Here is a 21,744-nt window from a genome sequence, read left to right as displayed (position 1 = left end):
CTAATGATACTCTTTGCCAAGTATCAGAAAATCATACTAATTGAGTACTTATCCCATCCCTTGCATGGTAGGAAAAGAAAAAGATAATTCTAATTACCTGATACTGATATTAAAAGTAGCTAATGCATTTGGAAGCAATGTTCTATTACACAGATGCTATTATTTTCCTCTTTTTACTGATGAGGAAACTCTGACAAAAACAAGTTATGTAACTTGTCAAATATCACATGCGTAAGAGGTAGGGGGAAGATTCAAACCTAGGCCAATTGTTGACTCCTAAACACTGCTAGGACTAATGTAACAAATAGAAGGCAGCTAGCTAGAGATAAGCCATGGTGCTGACCAAGCAAGCTCACAGGTTCATTTGGGGACCCATCCTTGCACCCCAAGTGCATGAACATAGTACTGACTTGCTACAAGCTTCAAGCAAATAGCTGCTTGGTTTATGAAGGAAGAAGTATTGTAAGCTGTCAAGACTATGCAGCTAAAAAAAGAATATTAGACTCAGCACTGAGGATATGAGAACACACCTGAGCAGGTGGGGAAAGCACTGAGACAGCTCTTACCACAAGTCATTGATTGGGACACTTGGCACTTGGCTCTGTTCCTCCTGTACATCATTCTACATATTTTTTCCCAGTGACATAGTTTAAATAAAATATGGCAAGTAGGATGATCATACATCCCGTTAGTCCAGGTCATTCCTGTTTTATGTCTTTTGTTTCAAAGTAATTACTAACAGTGCCTCCTTTCTCTCTCAAAAGCTTCCCAGTTTGGGTAGTAGATTATAAGGTAAGTAATCTGCAGTTGCTGAACTGTCAAAGTCTTGACTGAGTGGGAAAACCTACATTTGCTTGTATAATTGACTTGAGTGAGGATTCTAGTTAATAGCTGGTTTTTCCTTGATTAAATTATTGAACTTAGTCATGTCTTTCATCTGCAAAGTGGAGATATCAATATAAATCCTGCACATGTATTAAAATCATGAGGATCAAGTGATGTACCAGCCTTGGCTCTCGGTAAAAGTTTGTTGCCATTTTTCGTTTCCAGTGTCATTTATTGAACACTTAGCTGAGTGTTGACAGTCGTGCTTTTCTGTACATGCTGCTTCTCTTCCAAATTAGGTAAGTCCCTCAGTGGTCAGGATCAAATGTTTAATCATTATATGTCTTAAAAATAGTCAACATGCTTCCTTGTCATTGCTTTTTATATAGTGTTTGTTGATAGTGGATTTGTCTATTCATTGATCTTATTGAAATATTTAAGCATCAGTAAGATATACAAGCTTCATGGAATCAGTGTTAGTGCAAGAAAGTCATCCAGCCACAAACCTTAGACTTTTGGGTATAAGCAAGTCCATCGTGGTAGTTATAATGCTTCTTTTATGCGACTAGCGCATTCCTGAGCAAGCAACTGTAAAAACACCCCGCATGTGTATGGTGCATTGCAGTTAGAAGTCTTCCTTCCTTTCTTTCTGATTCTCACATAGACACTGATTATCTTCATTTTGTACATGAGAAAATAGGTAATGCTTTATTCATGAAGTAAATAGTATAGCAGTGGCCTTAAAGTGAATCGGGCTCTCTGTAAGAATTCCAAGTTCCTTAAAGAAACACCGCGTTGTATTTTAAGAAGGCGCTGGCATGGTTTAACTACAGAGAAAGTTGATTGCAAGTTAAGGTTTGCGTGAAAATATATCTGCAGGGGTCTTTGCAGCCTTGTAGGCTGATGTGCACAGGATGCCAGGACCAGCATAACATGTAGCCGCTGTGATTCGTCTGAGGAACACACACCCACCAGATCCCTGCTGGAAGCAGCCAATGTTGCTACGAAAGCTAGCTGCAGAGATGACCAGGCAGCTTCCAGCACAGTGAAACAGGCCTCGATTAAGACTTTCCAAGGGGTCAGTGTTGAGGTATAGAATCAGGTAGGAAGAGCATAGTGTGGGGAAATCCAAGGAGGAGCGGGCAGGATTCTTGGCTACCGGGTAAACTGTGCTATGATTCTAGCAAATTTCCTCATGGAGAAGAACTCCAGGTCTAGCCCCTAGAGGGATAGGAATTATACTTCCCTGATTAACACTAATCATATTTTATAGCAATTTCTTGTTAAATACCTATCACTTTACTAAACTATAAAATACGTGAAGTTAGGAGAATCGCAGCCTTGTTCCTGCTCTAATCCGGTACCTAGCAAACCTACTGTAATTGTTTAATAAATATTCGTTGCACAAATAAATGAACGAACAAGGTATGTAAATCAGCAGTATCTTAATCATGAGGCTATATAGGAGTTTTTTAAAAGCTTCATAAGGGTGCTAATAAATCAGGTGTGGAAGTCAAGTTGGGACTCTATGCACCAGGCTGGAATTCTGGCTGTGATGTAGACTCACCTCCACAGACAAGATTCAAGGTCAACCTGGCAGGGAAAGAGACTCCACGGGACCATTGAAATGCAGGGTATGGCATATGACTTAGTCCCAACTCTAACCAGAGAGGGGCAGCTACCATTGATATCTCCTGTTCTTGTTAGGGTTAGCTCAGAGAACACAAGTCTGACTGCCAACAGGTCAAGAATTGGGGAGTTATAAAGGCATTAAGGTATTTGTCCTTGCATTAGGTCATTTTAAATAGACACTTTTGGCAGATTCTATAAAGTCTACTTATTGGCTTCATTTTTTATTGTAATTTGATGGAAAGCAGGGTATTGATTTTTAAAATAAAATCAAGAAATACTTGGAAAGGTTTTGATTATTTCCATTAACTTTATTAGGACTATAACATATCAGCCATCTATTAAGACTAGAGCATTTGCATAGAACAGACAGAATAATACATTGAATTAGTTTTGTCCCGTTCTCTGCCTCCGCCAGGCAAGCACAGTGTGTTACTTAACTATACTTCTAAAGACTCGTCTCCTTCTAACCTATTATTTTGTTAATCTCTTTATTTTTTAATGTAAGTAATTCTACTTTTAAAAGATCATTTGCTTATTTGCTTAAAGGTAAATTAAAGACTTCAGGAAATATCTAAATTATTCAATATGCATTTGGATCTGTTAACATTTTCTTCATTTCCCATTTGAATATATTTTCCTATAAACAGTATATGGTAGCTTTTAAGGATAATTCAGGCTCAACTATGAGTCATCCTGGGATAAGTGCAGTCCAAGGTGAAGCTGAAACGTGGTCAGATTGAAACCAATAAAACTAACATTAATATACTTAACTCTGTATCCTGGGGCTTAGGCAAGGGTTTGAAGTAGGAGTATGTGATCAGAAAGTGGATGAAAGAACAGTTGAAAAAGGGGGTGAATTAAGGAATCTCGAAGAATGTATGTGTTCATTGGTGGCCCAACAATGCCAAGTAATGCTCAAAGAGGTCGAGGCAAATTGCTTACTATTGGTAGTGAAAATATACAATTAGGTCAAACCAGTGCTTCCTAGCATGAGTTCCCACAGTCTGAGAGGATGGCACAGCTCTGTCTTGAGGCAAGGCGGCAGGTAACAAAAACGATGTCGAGATCCTAACAATGTGAACCACAGTTGAGGTTAAAACCCTTATCTCCCCATGGAAATGAAAAGTTGAGCAGGAAGGCAAGACACAGCCATTTCACCTTACAGGTGAAGGTGAAAGGTGTAGCCCTGTGGCATTCAGGGTTAGGGTTATTGTTAGGGTTAGGGTTAGATGCTCAAGGTTCATCAGAGGTGAAGCACCTCAGTGACAACGAATCTCATTCAAGACCTATTAATTCAGAAGTCAGATGCGGTCAGTGCTCTTCTTTCTGTCCTGAGGGGGACTGGCTAGAGGCTGGGAGAGAAATTAAGGCAGAAGTGAACGGTTTCTGTATCCGGTAGTAGGAATGTGTAAAATAGGGGGTGATACTAGAAAATTCCTGCTAAGTAGATTTTCTTTGTCACCATCCAAGTTAAATAAATCCTACCGAGAGTAACGGGAGATGGTGAAGAAGATGGCCAAGAGCGTGGATCCCCACACCTGCCTGCAATCCCGACAACTATTTTGTGAACTAGGTTCTGTTTCTTCCAGTTTTACAGTCAAGGAAACTGAAACTCAAGGAAATAAAATATTTTATCAAAAATGACATTACAGAAAGTGTCAGAGAGAGGTGTCAAATCTGGATCTTTTCCAATCTCATTGCACCGCCAGCTACTCTAAGACTGAGAAACTAAGTCTATGAACTGCAAAGGAAACAAAAGATGCAGCTCTTCTTTTCTGCACTGGACTGTCTGCATCCTGTTAGCGATTAAAAAGATAATTTTTAGACCTTTACTCTGGAGTCTGACTCAAATCATCCATTTAATAACCAAACTTCAGATGTGCATTGTGCTAGGTTCTGAGAGAGACCGAACAATTGTAACTCCTCAATCTTGACATCACAGGTTTAAAATCTACCTGGCAACACAAGATAAAAATTGTTACATAACAATATAAATAGGTCACAGTATCAGTTTAGAACTTCACAAAACAGGACAGAAGCGCAAATGTCAGGGGTCAAAACATGAGATGGACTAAGAGGAACTGCTTTCAATAGAAGAGATGAGATTTTACTTTAACCTAAAGGATGAGTGGAACTAGGAAGAGAATAATGGAAAAGGCATTTCTATACCAGAGAAGATCAAGTATCTGCTCATGGTTAACTATAGCAGTCTTCTAATCTGTGGGTCCCTCCAATGCTGCCCCAATCCCTCGGCTGTATTTATCATTTTCCCCATATGTATAGATTTTTATTCCCCTCTCCAGTGCCTAAATCCAACACCAACTCTCAGCTTTCCAGAGACAGATGAATAAGGGGGTCTAATCCTGGCAAATGTTAGATATTTCAGAAGCCGCAGGGTTTGGTACACATAGCAGAGCATCAGTTTATTGTTCTCTTTGCTCTTTTTTTTTTTTTTTTTCCCCAAGAGCTGGTATTTTTCTAGCATGCAAATAGAGGTATTATGAGTCAGCAAAAAGAAAATTAAGTTGTTTTTTCTAAGTCAAATTGACCATTAGTATTTTTACGTGTTTTGAATGGAAACAAATGGCATTTGCTTCTTTAGTCTAACCATAAGCTATATGTCTATCAGCTAGAATGCCTTTCATATCAAGAGTTAGCTCTAAAGCTACACTCCATAGGTTTATACACATAAGGGTTAAAATATTAGAAACTATCTTAAAGCTACTTGGAAAGTGAACAGCCAATGCAAAGCTCTTTTGATGAGGTAATACTGGTTGCTTGAATTTCATTGGTTTAATGTAAAATTCCTGTTTCCAGGAGTTGGAGGACAAGTTTCTCTGCAACCAGAAAGAACTGGATAGTCTCCAATTGCTTATATAAGATATTTTATGATCACTCAATAAAAGCAAGTCCCTGCTCAACTTGCCAATAGCCTCCTTGAATTATTTCCCAACAGCACTCATATGTAAACTAGACTGCAGGGATTTCTGCTTGTTCTAAAAGAAAACCTACATAAGAGATTAAGAAATGCAAAGTTAAATGCTCAGTAATTATATTTGTGAGTATTGAACTAACTATACATTAAAACACTTTGTTTCTCATCCCAGCTCTGACATAATCACCTTTGCAACCTTGTGCTGCTGTTTACCTCTCCTAGAATTTAGGTTCTTCTTTTTGGTTTGGTTTTTTTAGACTTTCTATTTCTTAGTTGACAATGATAATAATTGTCTGCCCTACCTACTTCATAGAATTTTTGCATGCAAAGTCATCTAATTAAATACCGAACGTGTAAGAGTTCTGAAATATATCTACCTCAACTTCCAGTGTTGCCTATAATTTTAGGGAAAGACAACATAAATGACTTCTTATTTTTGAGGTAACACTAGAACCCTTTATAAGCAAGTAGAGAAAGCCTCTTGGCTAGAAGTGGTGCTTCCATATGTTAAAAAAAAAAAAAAAAAATCCCAGGAACCAAGAAAGCAGTCTGTGTTTTAATGCTAGGAGGAATATGCAGTCTTTCTTTAAGTAGAGTTCTATCCAAGCCAAACTGCCTCGAGTCTTAATTATCTAATTATTAATAGAATATTGCTCATATCTTTGAGAAATATAGATAAGCTGTCTGTCACAGTGGGAGTTTCAGCTTCTGTCTTCAAGCCCACAAGACTTTGAAACACGTAGCCCACTTCACATTGCAATGTCAAACCACCAAGTAAGTCTAAGAATATTTTTCACCCGAAAGGTCATCTCAAGAGCCGATCTGAAGTTCATTTGTCTCCAGGTATCATTAATTAAATAAGAATCAGTCATTCTTTAATTCAACGATATGCATTCACTGACCTTGCTATAGGCACTGGGCTAAATATGGAGGAAATGAATTCAAACATGATGCAATCCTGACTTGGGAACTGCCACTCTAGTGTCAATTAATTGCTGCAACCTCACACAGCACATGCTTCTGTGGAGGGTCAAGAACATGCTACGAAACACAGGTGGAGAGGGAATTAATGCTAAGCAGACGAGAAGAGAACCGGGGTCGTGGAAGTCTTCACAGCAGAGGATTCTTTTGGTTTGGGTCTTGGTGGAAGGTTAGGGGTTTAGTGGTTAGAAAAAAGATTAGGGAAGGACTTTCAAGGCAGAAGTCACAACACTTGCACAGGTACAGAAATAGAAAACAACAAATGTGATAGCTCATCAGGAAATGCAGGTAGAGGCTCAACCAGCACTCGTGCATATGGAAAAACGTGTATCTAGTAAAAAAAAAAAAAAAAAAAAAAGTATAGTTTATGTTATATAAACCCAACTGTTCCTAAGGAGGGTATATTATATTAATGAGAAATGCCTTGCTTTCAAATGTGAAATGCCTTAATTTCAAATTACATTGATAGGCTTGGATAAGCAAATTTGCCGAATGACTCTACAAATGAGAACAAGAGCATTGAAGTTCTTTAGGGAAAAATAGGGGGAAGAGAGCAAGAAAGGAAGCCTAGATGCTTAGGGAAATCAGAATAAGAAAAGAATCATGCCAAGAAGAGATTTGAAGTTCTATGTTGTGATTTAAGTTCTTCTCTCCAAATGAAAAGTTTAGTAAGTCTTTATGCCTCGTGGATTCATTGGCCTGGGGTAGAAGGGGATGGTCAGTTCTCAAAGAGCTATTGATTTTCACTTTTGGCTACTTAGTGCAATTAAAAGACAGTGTGTCTAAGATAAGAGAGAGGAGACCATGAGAGATTAGACAGCAAAAATTGACAAAGAAAAATTGTGTAGAGAGCAAGAAGGTTCCAATTGAGCTGTGTGTTATATAAATGATGCATACAAATAAAATATACATAATAAATTTAGTTAGCTAGCTGTGTGATCGTAGACAAATTGCCACTGTTTACCTTCATACTGACTCACTTGCATATGCCCCTGTATTCATATATCAAATTCAAATCCTTGATAGCCTCATTGAGATGCTTAGCATGAACTATCACGTTTGTCTGTATATTTAATCTCCTTTCTACATGTGTATATGCAAAAGATTGCTTCATTGTTCATGCCAAAACAATACAGAAACAGTGTAGCTACTCTTTTTAAAACTCTCTATCAATTTCTGCTTTTAGAAAATGCCAATTTTAATTTTATGAGAGTTTCATGATAGACAAATCATGGAAAGCAGACAAAGGAAACGTAAAAATATTTTCATGATGTAAAAAAGTAAATCAGAAAGCCTTCTCTATAAAAATCAATACAGCAAAGCAGATCGTCTGTGTGTTCTGCAGGCAGCTGGTGTCAAGTTTTCATGTTGTCCTGTGAGTCCCAGAGGAAGCCTTTATTCGAGCTGCAGATACTGCAGAGATGTGGGTGTGGTTTCCAATACAGAAGCTGACTATGAATATTCATAGACACACTCTAGCTAAAATCCTCTAATGGTTTTCTGGGAACAGTAAAAATAGCAACAGTAAATTTTGAGCTAACCAGATACAAGTAGTGCAGGAAGGATGCTGAGTTCTTTGAAAACGAATGTATACAGCATCTCAATCCCAAAGCCTTCAACACAGAGTGAGTCTCCTCTGAACCCTGGGAGTGATGGGGGCATGGTATATGAAATTGACGAGGAAGAAACAAGAAGTATAATTCACAGACGGCTACAAAACATCAGAATTAAACGATTTCTTAAGACAGTGTCTATAATTAAATATTTCTACTTCCTCCAAAACTCAGATAGCCTCAAACTTTCCTTACGTAGTATTTAATTTTGCAAAATTGTGTACTTAAAGGTGTCATTTTTTTTTTCCCTAATCATGGGCTGATCTTTGCACAAATTGTGAAAAATTCAAAAATGTATAAAGAAGGCCAAAATACATTTAATTCCCCAATCCAAAAATTATAAACAATATAAACATAAGAGGCAATTATTCATATACCACATAGATAAATTTGTCTCTCCATCCATCTATCTACAGACTAATCTATCTATATACACATACACATATGTATAATATTTTAAATGTATATTTTAGATATTTAAAGACATTAGTAGCTTAATTATATGTTTGGTAGCTCCCTCTTTTCAGGTTTTATAGCAAGGTCATTTTACCAAACCCTTACAAAATTCTGCATTGTGGATATGCTATCATACATTTAAACAGACTTTGATTGGTGCCCCTGAGCCTAGAGGTGTGGACGCTGTCAAGCCTGTGGCCTGCATTGGCCACAGGCCATTACTGCTCCAGAAAAGAGACTGACGGTGAGTCTCTACATGACTGCCAAGGTCATCTCTGCTTATTCTGCACCCCAGAAGTAGTTACAGCCTGAACTGAGCTCAAATTCTTAGTTTTTACCCCAGTAGCAGAATCAGTACCCACAAAGAGAGCTAAAAGTCCTGATTTCACCTTCAAAAAATTTTCCTCTCCCTAGAATATTACTCTGTAGTCCTCACAGTTCTGTGCTTCTCTGATACTATTAAATCTACACAAATTGTTATTTTATCTAACTTTTCTAGGTAGTTTCAGTGGGGATATTGGTCTGCTATGAAATTCTCCATCCTACCCCAAAGCAGAGATCCTGACTTGGCTTTTTATATAAAATAAATGTCATTCTTCATTTTTTACTTCTACATGGAGTTTGCTTTCAGATCTTCGGAACACATATCCAATGGCTTTTACTCAGGGCCTCTTTGCACATAGATGAAGACTGACAGAATAATTTCATTTCAAAGGAAAGGAAGAGCTATACATCATAATTTATCTTCTCTTTTCCAAAAGTTTCTGGGTGTTTTTAATCTACAACCAAAGGTTAAAAAAAATGCTCAAACTAGTGGTTCTCTAAATGTTATCTTTCAGACAACATGACGTCTATATTTATGACTTTTGAGCAGGAATTTCTTTACTCATACATTTTATGGAAGTTTCTTCTGATTATCCATCTAAGGATCTAAGCTACATTACTCTTGTCCTCTTTGGTGACAATGCCTGCAGGTTAACTCCATTCTTGCCCTGTACCTGCATCCAAACATACACTTCTCCTCCAGTGTTGTTCATAAGGAGTTTTGATAGTTTTATGTTCCATAATGTAATTTGAGTTTGGAAACACGTTTGGAGAGAGATTTGTGGCTTTTCAAATATACAGGCATTTGATACCAGCGTTTGCACAGTAACATGAGATCGAGAAATTTTGGTGCTTCTTTTTTGTCTATAGAACAACAATGTTAATGTTAATGTTAATATAGCATTTTATGCTTACAAAATGGTTTTACGTAATCTCACATTTATGTCTCCATAGGTATACGACAAAGTTGTTATTACTGTCCCCATTTGGAACTGAGAAAACTAATAATTCGAGGGATTGATTTTCCCAAGGTAAGATAGCTAGGAGTAGGCTGAATTGGAGCTCAACTCCTGGTCTTCCCATTCTGAATTCCATGCTCTTCTTGTTTACTTCATTTCTTTACTCTGAATAACTAGCACACCAGATATCGTGCTAGGAACTGGGAAAACTCAGTCATATAGGGTCTTCCTCTTATGTCTGTATAGTCCGTGGGGAGACACAGACTAATGACCTACCGTTTTCAGAGAGTGCAGTAAGTATCATACTATGTGGATGATTGCATGTGAACACAGAAAACTTGTGTTAAAAGCGAAAAGGACAGGTCAGTAAAGGATAATCTGAGAAATGATACTTGTGCTTGGAGGTACAAAGATTGGGTCAAGAATAAAGGAAAAACATTTTTCCAGAGACAACAGCAAGTAGAAAGACACAAAGGTATAGATTACAAATGTTCTAATATTCTAAATATAGTCTACGTGGGAAATGGTTCAGAAGGTAATGATTAACCTATATTCTATTAGAGATTCTTAGAGCTAGAAGGGTTCCCTGGAGTCTGCCTAGACGATGTACTTGTTAGCTGTCACCTAGTATCCTAATGAAACCAGCCAAGTGGGTCATCAGTTCGTTAAACAAAACTTTACAGCCTCTCTAATAATGTTTTTCATTGGCTAACAACACTTCTTTAATTTTTTTTAATTATTTTAAGAAATATTCTTCAGAGTTTATATATTACCTGTTTCTACCTTGGGTGAGATTTCCCCTAAATCATCATACACAAGTGAAAGCACATCGAATAATGCATGAATTTGTTAAACTCCTTATGTCTTTTACAGCTGTTCTTGAAAAAGTCACTACAACCTTGAAGACATCAATTTCTCTCCATGTAGTCACCATAAATTCTCACCTAAATTTTTCTTACGTTCAATGCACCGACAGTTACAAGCTTTTGTTTTTTCTGCTTCCAGATCCTTCATTTTCCTTGAGTGATAGTTTTCTAATCTGAAAAAAAAAAAAAGATAAAACAATGTCATTAGTGTTTCTATATTACTGATCCTCCTGTAAATTGGAATAATCTGTCAGCCATAACTATTACACATTTATAAAAATGTATACTTCTCAAAGATGAGGCACATATCTTATTTTAGTGTCACAATTTATGCAGGTCCTGAGCCACAAGCAGACAGTGTTGCCCTGCCCTCACTCACAAGTGCTAAACCAGAATTAAACTCGGTTTCTAACGCCGTGTTTTTCTTGTTACTCCATGCTGCATAGCCACGGATCTCCCTCTCTTCCTCTCTCTTTTTTCCTCTCACGGACTACACTTTAAAAGTCTTATTAGGCCTTGTAAATTCTACAATGAACAGACAGGAGCTATCTTCCCTGGAGTTTATGCTGTTGATTAGAATTCCTGAATTCCATAACCAAATGACAAATGACTTAGACTTTAGGGAGCTCTCCCTTTGTGTCAGTTACTGACTATCCTCTTTCTGAATCTTAGATTCATTTTTTTATCCTTGACACAGAACTAAGACCTGACCTACTTTCTAAATTTATATTACATTGCACTTTGCCCTCACTTCTGACAACCCAATTTATTTCACTGCTTTGAAGAAAAAAAAAAAAGATGTGAACATATTTCTGGGTGAATTTTTAAGTTAAACTCTTAGTAAGCCTATCAGGTCAACATGAGATACATGAAACTACTGAAGAGATAGCAAGAGAAAAAAAATGAAATTGGTGATAGCTTCTGAATTAGTTGGAAGGTTAAGTATGTTATTAATAATATAGCCCCTGGAGTAAGGCTCATTCAAACCACCATCCTCAAAAGCTAGTTTGGGGAACAGCTTTCTAGTAAAAATCTCCCTAGTGAGGATATTATAGGATGGAAATTAGGATTAAATTATGAGAAAACTAGAAGTTCAATCCAAAAGGATTTAAGAACAAAGAAAAGGGAGAGGAAAAAAATTCATAAAAGCAATAACATAGGAAAATTTCCAGAGTTAAGAAATGAATTTCCAGATTTAAAAGTACCACTGAGTTACTATACTATATATGAAGAAAATACAGAAAGCTTCCAAGAGAAAAAAATATCACACACAGAATATCTGAAATCCGAATATTTTCATACTTCTACAAAAATGCTTTCCTACATGTAGAAACAACATATCTGATTTATGATTTTATAAAATAGCTGTGGAAGCTACATAAATAATGGATTGAAATGAAAGCAGGGAGGCCACTTAGGAAGCTGTGACACTCATCCACCCACTCAGGATGATGGCACTGGGGATGGAGAACTGTCCAGACATGGGCGTTAGAATCCCCAAGGTTGCGGAACTAAGGAATCCCAGGGAACTAAGAGAGCTGCCAGTTTTGCAGATCCCTTGGATACTCCCTGCATAGTCATTTTGACTGAAAGTGGTACCCAGATTGTATTTGCAGATAAGCATAGTCAGAAGATTTGGAAGTCCTTTATTGGCATTAAGCAATCTTGACTTTTCTACCCTACATCCCAATCAGACACTCTTAGCTGGGCCTGTGGAAAATCTGCACAACGTGGCTTTTCTTTACTCTGTTTCCTTTTTCCCCCACCCTCATATTACCCAAGAAAAAAAAAAAAGAAGAAGAAAGAAAAGAAAAGAGAGAAATTACAAATATGATGATCTAGGCCAGGCGCGGTGGCTCACGCCTGTAATCCTAGCACTCTGGGAAGCCGAGGTGGGCGGATCATTTGAGCTCAGGAGTTCGAGACCAGCCTGAGCAACAGTGAGACCCCATCTCTACTAAAAATAGAAAGAAATTATATGGACAGCTAAAAATATATATAGAAAAAATTAGCCGGGCATGGTGGTGCATGCCTGTAGTCCCAGCTACTCGGGAGGCTGAGACAGGAGGATCGCTTGAGCTCAGGAGTCTGAGGTTGCTGTGAGCTAGGCTGACGCCACGGCACTCACTCTAGCCTGGGCAACAGAGTGAGACTCTGTCTCAAAAAAAAAAAAATTAAAAAAAAAACAAACAAACAAATATGATGATCTAAAAAGATAGCTGATAGTCCCTGCCCTGAAATAACCTAAATTCTAAATGACAAGAGAAGCTAACTTTACATTATTATGTCAGTAGTAGAAAAATATCATTTTTCATATATTTATAATTCTAAAGATCATGACTTAGCTTCAAATATTAGCAAAGCAAAAGATCAAGAACAAAATTAATTTTGTTAGCGGGCCAAGAGTCTGGGAAATATTTAAGGTTTTTTAGGAGCCAGAATCAGACAGGATGATCCTGTTAATTTTGGTTTACCTTAGGGCAAAAAGTGTTTGTTTTGTTTGCCTGACTGTGGAATAAGAAATGCTTTTAGAAGCAAAACAGCATGTCTTTTTTGACTTCTTTTTTTTTTTTTTTTTTTTTTTTTGAGACAGAGTCTCACTCTGTTGCCCAGGCTAGAGTGAGTGCCGTGGCGTCAGCCTAGCTCACAGCAACCTCAAACTCCTGAGCTCAAGCGATCCTCCTGTCTCAGCCTCCCGAGTAGCTGGGATTACAGGCATGCGCCACCATGCCCGGCTAATTTTTTCTATATATATTTTTAGCTGTCCATATAATTTCTTTCTATTTTTTAGTAGAGGTGGGGTCTCGCTCTTGCTCAGGCTGGTCTCGAACTCCTGAGCTCAAACGATCCGCCCACCTCGGCCTCCCAGAGTGCTAGGATTACAGGCGTGAGCCACCGCGCCCGGCCTTTTTTGACTTCTTAAGGGCCAAATAACTTGCCCAAAGTCATACACAATCATAGCAAACATTGGAAATTGAATCCAAGCCTGTCTGATTCCAAAGTCCAGGCCTCTGCTCTACTCCACACTGTCTCAGATGTTTTCCTGCCTGACTTGGTTGTGAACCTAAAATTGAAGGACAAAGTTCCCCTTAAATTATAACTTAGACTTTAAAGAAATGGAAACTTTAGAAGACATGATAAATTGCTTTATTCAATTTGCATTATAGTCTTTTTCTGTGTCCTCCACGCTGTCTGGTCCCATGGTGGTAAATCTAGTTTTTTTAATAGCTTTGAGATGGTTCCAGAAAAACTGCCATCCTGTGACTTTGGTAAGTTTTGTGCTTGGCTGCTCTCCTCTGGCTACTCAAGAGCTGCCCATCTTTCTTACTCCCTAGTTTATCCTTGATGTGGAGATCCCTCTGGTTTCTACCATTTCTCCACCCCCCACACGGAGATTTGGGGCTTATTTTCATCTCATTCAAAGAGATTGAGATTCATTTTGTTAATTTTGTGAGCCTAGAGAGAGGTCCGTGTTACCCATTCACTATCATTAACTTATTAAAATAAAACTCAAACTTTTTAACACAATAAAACATTTATGGAACGCTCCCTATATCTTGGTACACTGCATGGGCTATCTGATAGAATCACCAAAATGCCTTGAATAGATATTATCTTCATGTTTCAGGTGAGAATATGGGCCAGAGAGGTAATTTAGAAAATAGCTTATAAAGAAGTTTGCCAAATGTCTCAGCTCATAAGTGGTAGAACCCAAATCCAATCTCTTTAATGCCTGGCTTCAAAGTCAGGGTCTCCTTTATGCTCCATGACCTGCGAACAAAGACATCAACATAACCTGCTATGCACCCAGACTCAGATCAGTTGTCACTGATCCAGTGGAAATATCATTCTCTTACTCAACAGTCACCGGTGGCATGTTTGTTTTTTTCCCCTACAGTATATCTAAATTATTCCATCTGTTTTTAAGGCCTTGTTGTATCTGGGCCCAATCTTCCTTTCAATTCTAAGAATGACCCCAAATAGGGCTATTCTGTGTTCTCAGTATCTGCAGAGCTATTAGTGAAATACCATTTTTAGTGCCCATCCCCCCATCACTCTGTACCACAATCCCATCACTCTGGGCTTTGAGCAGCAGCTAGGGGCCTGAGCTATAAGACTGACTAGCCAAGGCATACTTCACTCTGTGATTTCCTCCCAAGGCTAATACATGTCTTCATGCAAAGCATGTTCACCCAGAGCCTTTCTTCTCTTTGAATGAGACTTAAAACTTCTTTTGAAGAGATGCCTAAGTAGGGGTGGGGGATGGCTGTGTCCTGCTAAATCAGATATAGCACAAATCCATACCCCAGGTTAGACGATGTCTTGATTTCAAAAGGTCTTTTGTCGTGCTCAACCTCAAACCCCTACCCAACTTCCCGTTTCTTGATGTGAATCTCAAGTCTCTGAACTTCTTGTTTTAGCCTGGAGTTTTCATGCCTATCCTTACAACAAGAAACAGCTAAACAATCTGAAAAGCAATGACTTTGCTTGGACACATCGGAGAACTCAAGACACAGGGCCAACCATCAACACCAAAATCTGGAAAGACAAAGCCACCCAGAGAGATACAGCCACAGAGATCCGCTTACTGGAACAGAAACAAATGGACCCTCAAACTGGTAGGAAAATTCACAATTTTGATAAATTGCTGAAATCTGAGTGTGGACGCACAGGAAAGTGAGAAACTCCTGGAGCGTCAGTTTTGGTGTAGGGTCCATATTTTCCTGGGCTCTCCCAGCAGGAACCACACCGGGTTTTCACAGTGAGGATTCAAGAAAGATCCTCTCTCGACTCTGGCTGGGGAGGGGAAGAATAACAATTGTGCATTATACTCATCTTCTTCTCATTTTTCAAATCATTTTTCTCCCTTCACATTTAACATAAGTTTACCTAATTTTTGTCACTGATTTGTGCCTGTTGTGAATCAGGATGTGGCTGCTCTTAAGGAAACAGTGGAAGATTTGCAAAGGCAGTTAATGACGTATCAAATCTCACAGAAGCTGGTGAGGCGTGGGCCCAGAGCTGACGTACTGTACAAGTCCCCCACAATTCACATTGTACTTTGATGACATATAGTGCATGGAGTACAATGTAAATGCCTCAAACCCTCCACCCCAAACTGCCCCACATTGATGACTTACAGGGGCAAGTTGAGGGGAAAAAATGAAGTGCTTGTCCCCTTCTGCAAAGGAAAAACTGAAACGAAAGATGTTTACAATCTATATCAAAAACTCAAGGAATCTAGGTTTCCATTTTCAAAATCCTCTGGGGAGAATTCTTGGTTTTGAAAGTTTCATATTGTCTAAATGATTAAGATATAGTATATTGATTTTGTAAAGCTCTGTAATTTCCAACTTAACATCTTAGGAAAGATATTTTTATTTGGCTGAGTATTTTGTGATTTATTACTGTGAGAACTTCAATAATTGTGGATTGGAACAGTTTTCCTTCTTCTGTAGCTATGCTAATTCCAAGTCATTCTTTAGTTCCAAATTTCCCTCTAACCCTTCCCTAATCCTTCCAGGCCAGTTCTTTGAACTTATAAAACTTATTTTTGGTGTATCATTCATTGTCCGTAAAATAGTTTGGTTTCTCTGGTATTATTATTTGACTTTCCACGAGCTACATTAATGTTCATTTCCGTCTGGTGACTCCACCATGAACCACCATTAGTGCCCATTCCAGGTCAAAAAAGAATTTTTAAATGCAATTTCTGCCTTCAAGGAATTCATAGGGTATTAATGGACAAATAATGTGTGATGAATAGACAAAGAAATAAAAGTACACTTTGCATATAATTGAGAAATGACAAGGTACTATAAAAGAAACAGAAAACTAAGCTGTCAACTCCACTTGGGCGTGGAGGAGGAACTGAGGGAATTCATGGAGTCGACGGCATTTCTGGATTTGGATCTTCATAGACCAAGTAAGTGCATAATACACAGTAAAAGGGTGGAAGGATATTCCAATCAAGAAATAATTTGGCTCAATTCATATTTTGAATCACTAATGATTTTTGGGTTTTTTATGTCGCTTTATAAAAGTTTGTTTTCTGGCAATTTCATTTTTACTTAGAAAACTTAATGATGTTTTGGTAGCAGATTTTATATAAGAAAGTTCCTAAGCCACTTTGGGGCTTCCAATATGACTCTGAAGTACCTCGACTCAAAGCTAACACAGGGTAAACTCTGAGACACAAGTCAAATCTAAGAAGACTCCAGCCTCAAAATATAATGTTGAAGTAAACAAAGGTGTTATCGTCTGCATTAGTGGGTAGGAAAACTGAGGCACAAAATGCTCTGGCTAGACATGATTGCCTTCCTAATAAAACTCGAATCAAATAGCCATATCTATAATCACCCAATCGTGGAAATACTTCCATTATAGGATGTTTCTCTGTTGAAGAAAAGGTATCAGGTGACAGCGCTACCTGCTTTTGCCTACCTGCTATGTTGGTGACTCACACCAGCAGGCAAAAAACGCCACGCAGAACACAGTCACCTTCATTTTTCAGTCATTACATGACAACATCTTAACTTCGCCATTTGCTGGAAAGCAAGTTTCACAAAGTTAACAGTAAGAAATAAAATTTTAAAAATAAAATTTATATAACGTTTGGAGCTGTCCTATCCATAGGGTGGCAAGAAATTTAAAGTTAACCACATCCTATGGTAGGATTGATTTAAAGAAGAGTCAGCTTCCAAGTCAACATGGATTTATTTTCTCCAGACTTTCCTCTGAAAATATGCTAGAGGGAAAAATGAAAGATGCCAAAAGTGATGATTTACACATTTTACATTAGCGATTATATTTTTGGCATTAACTCTATCAGAAAAAATACATTTAGATTCCTATAGTGCTTTTGATATTGATGACCTATAAAATTACATCCAAAAATCAATGTGTTAAAACACATACACAGGTGACAGGGAAATGGAGAAATCATTATCATCATACAATTGCTTTTACTTTCTAAATTCAATCCATTGTTGCAATATGTCTATGGTTACAGGGAGGTATTTTTCTATCAATCTTTGAGTAAGACCTCTGTACCATACTCAATTAGATTTTTTTTTAATGGAAAGCTAATGTTGAGACAGAAAAGTTACTACAGATTCATAAAGAAAATTTATTGATTTTTAGAAATGCGTGGTCATTGGAGAAATGAATAATACTAAAGATATGTAAATATCTTGGCTTAAAATTATAGAAATATTCTTTGGCCTGGAGTGAACAAAGTATAAAATTATGTGAGCTTTTTACTGTTCTCCCTCAGAACGGAGCTAGATTTAGAAACACCCTGTGTTCAGAGGATTCTGCCTGCCTGATGTGGACCATATGCTAACTGAATCCTGCCTCTAGAATTTGCTTTCCTGAGTGACCCATCCATACACAATAGCAATTAATTTCCTAAAGGGACAGATTACAGGACAGGTTGCAAGATTATTTTGTGCTATTTTCTAATCAGTCCTTGAACTGTGGGCGAATTTGGCCTGAGGTTTACTTTCCTTGCAACTTAATAGTGAGGATGCACTAGGGAGACCTAAAGTCTTTACCCACCTGGACTGGGTGGGGAGAGATGGAGCAGGATAGAGAGCTAGGGGAGCACCATGGACATTATGCTAAGGACTTTAGACGTGATGCTTTGGGAAGAGAAAAGAGAAGACAGAGATGGAGTCACAAAGTGAGGATGGAAGTTAGGAAATACAGGAACATATTTGCATTTACGGAAGTACTCTGAAGCCAAAGTGGAGACCGAGAAACAAGTGAAGAGATCATTGTCTAGCCCAGGCAAGAAAACGAAAATAATGGAAGTGTGAACTAGGTACCAGCAGTAAGCAAGGGGAGGAGAATGGGGTATATTCAAAAGTTTTTAAGAGAAAAAGGATTTTGTCCCCTATCTCCAAAGTATTTTTTCGATTTTTATGTTTCACCACATACTCAAAGCATCTAAAACTAATTTTTCCCCCCAGAATGAAGCTTTTTCCTTTCTGACTTGATTCATGGCTAGTGCAAGCATCATCTGGTCAATTAGAGGGAAAAAATTATAACGTTCTTCAGTCCCCAATGTCCTTTGTCCTTTCTCTTTCATTAGTTGCCAAGAAACTCAAAGCCGTACTTTCCTTGTTCTCTGCAAGCAGCCTCTCCTTTTGCTCAAGTCATCATTAACCAGTGAAGTCTACTGAGATTATTTTTCAACTTTTCTTTTTTTTTTTTTGCCCTTTGTTATTCTTTTCTCTCCCTTTTTATGCTCTGCCTTCAAACTAATCTTTCCATAGCAATACTGTTTTTTTTTTTTCCTGTATCTCCCTTGTTGTAGACTCACAATGGGTTCCCGTGATGAAGAGGATAAAGTTAAAATGCTTTCTACTTAGAAACCACTGTGGTTGTTCCCACTTTATCTCTCCTACTTTATTTTTCAAAGGCTGTTTAACAGACATCCCCCTTTTCATACATTCAACAAAGAGTCACTGTGCACCTGGTATATCCTACCCACAATTTAAGTTGTAGGCAGGAGCTGTGATGAAAATAATTGAATTTGTTACAAAACAGGAAGTCATTAGGGAAGTTTTGTTTCGTTACTTAATTTTGTTTGGGTTTTTAAAGCAGAGTGTGACATGATCTGCTTCTGCTTTGAGTCTGTGCGGGCTCACGCTGAAGGCTGTGTGCAGAAGGGAAACAAGACAGAGAAGCAAGGTGACTATTAGCGCATTTGGGAAAGATTGTTGTGGCTTGGACTAAGAAGATAACAGTGGAGCTAGAGAGAGAAGTGAGTGGATTCTGGATATCTTAGGAGTAGACTCTTTAGGATCTGGCTGATGGGTTAAACATAAGGAAAAATGGAAAGAAATGTGTCAATAAGAACTTTGGAGTCGGACATAATTATCTGAGCTCAAACAAGTTCTTTAACTTTTCTGAGACTAAATTTCTCTATTTAAGAAGGATAATAACATTTGTTTGAAACATACATGCTTGTGCATTTTGACCAATACTAATCTATAACATCATATACTTACATGGTTCAATCTAATATTCACAGAATTATTGTATGGATTAAATGGGACAAGAATGCAAAGATATCAGCTTAATACTGCATTTAGTAGATGTTAATTTCTTTCTCCCCCTCTTCCTTCCTTCCATTTCAGGATCTAAATAAAAATCTTTTTATTGTAGTCTTCTTGGATTAACTAATGCACATTGATATCTTTATCTTCAGCACTCTAATGTATGTGTTACATTGCTCTAGCTTAACAATCCTTTACATTGGCCTGGTTTGCAAGAATTCAAACAGGCCTAAAGCTTTAATTACGTTATTGAGTACATGGTAAGTTAATAACAGACTCAGGCCAAAACATTTTCTGAACTCTGGGATTTACCACATTGATATCGCTTTGCTGTATATTTATTAAGGTGTATATTTTATCTCTTCCAGTATATCATAAGCTCCTAAATGACAATGAGGGTATCCAATTGTTTGGAATTCAACATTGTCTTGCACCTAGTGTATATTCTGTAAATATTTTCTGATGGACTTCAAACTAAATATCTTCTACAATGTATACTAACAAAAGAGAGAAAAAAAGAACATAGAGCTTATTGTCAAATCCATGCAAATAAAAGGACTTAAGAATAGAAGAAATAAAGGAATTATCATAATAAAATTGGGTTAATTAGGGAAGGTCCCCTCAAGAGAAAGATATACTGGTGCTACTAATTGTAGAAGTTCCCTTGAGATCGTAGGGCAATGTGTTATTTATTGAAACTCTACAAATGCAGTGAGTAACACAAGTTGGGTCAGAAGCAATAGTAAGTGGTGTTTGTTCCAATTTGTAACAAGCATCTGTTAGAGCAGCTGGCATTGGAAAGTACCTGTCCAATTGCTTACCTTAATTGCATGACCTTAATCAGCATCGTGGAATTGAAGAGGTCTCATATTTTAGTTATGCTTGATTTGTTTGCATATAACAGTAATTTTTTATCAAAACTGCCTGTAATTTTATGCACCACCAGTTTAAACATTTGACCAAACTGACTAATCAATCAGACAAAATGCCCATGAAACCAACTTGAATTAATGGATTAGTCTTACTTTAAAAGCTATGCAATCTTATAAAGGCAGTTAAGTGACTACCATGCAAAAACCATGAAATAACTTTTCTTTAGCATTTCTGAGGAAAATGAAGAGAAGGATCATGCATAAGTCAGAAGCTAACAATTGCCCTTGAACTTTACAGTCTATGAAACATTTTACATTTCACATGCTTCACTTGACCTCCACCAGCCTTATGATAGCTATCACGCTTTTCCATTTTGCAGATGAGGAAGCAAAAATTCAGAGAAATTAGGCCACTTTCTCAAAATCACAGTTCGAGTCATTAGGAAGCATGGTTTCAAAACTGAGTCTCTTCTCTACCAGTATCATTGCACTTACATTTCCAGAGGTTTGCAAATGTTGCTGGGTATTGGAATCACTTGATATTTTGTTAAATGCAGGCAGCCATGTTAACAACAAGAAACACCCAGCTGATGTTGTGGCAGGTGATATGAGTATCATATTTTTAGGAACACTACCCTATATACCATCTGCCTACAAAGAAGAGTGGATTTGAAGGAATTGGATGGGTACCAAGTTTAAAGTATGCATCTTTCAAGTAAATGTAAAGGAATACTGCATTTGTTTGTAGGAATGTCATCTACTACAAAGGCACTAATGTAAACATTCTTCGATGAAGCTTAGCAAGAATATGGAACCAGATGTGTTAGTCACATCACTGTGATTATGCCATATGTCTTCCTGACTCACACAGACAAGCAGCGATTATTCTAATACTTCAGTGATCCTGGAAGTCCTATCCCATCTTGTATGTGTCACAATTAGCCAAGGCACTGATTAGGGGTAAACCAAGGCACCATCAATAGGGAACCAGTTTTCAGGACAATGTAACACATTATCAGATTTTACTAAATGGTTTTATAATAAATGAAAATAGTCACTACAATGGATAAAATAATTAAGCTGCTTTTGTCAAAATCTGATCATTTCTACATGTACCTATGAGATAAATATATGGAACATGGGTTGATTTTCAATTCCTTTAAAAAGTATTAGGATGTTCCAAGACTATGGTGACCAGCTCTACCAGTTTGCTCAG

General features: G+C 37.6%; 1 protein-coding gene across 1 annotated transcript in view; it reads left to right on the top strand.

Moving 5' to 3' along the window:
• The window catches only part of ADAM7 (ADAM metallopeptidase domain 7), a 115,515-nt gene that overhangs the window by 57,921 nt on the left and 35,850 nt on the right, over positions 1-21,744 (top strand). The window contains exon 30 of the mRNA XM_069484791.1: positions 15,013-15,268. Within this exon, the coding sequence (XP_069340892.1) occupies positions 15,013-15,268 (256 nt within the window). The remainder of the gene's footprint in view (positions 1-15,012; positions 15,269-21,744) is intronic.

The sequence above is a fragment of the Eulemur rufifrons genome, chromosome 12, assembly GCF_041146395.1.
Source record: "Eulemur rufifrons isolate Redbay chromosome 12, OSU_ERuf_1, whole genome shotgun sequence".
Taxonomy (NCBI): Eukaryota; Metazoa; Chordata; class Mammalia; order Primates; family Lemuridae; genus Eulemur; species Eulemur rufifrons.
The sequence above is the reverse complement of the archived record's forward strand: the minus strand, read 5'-3'. Positions and strand labels throughout refer to the sequence as shown.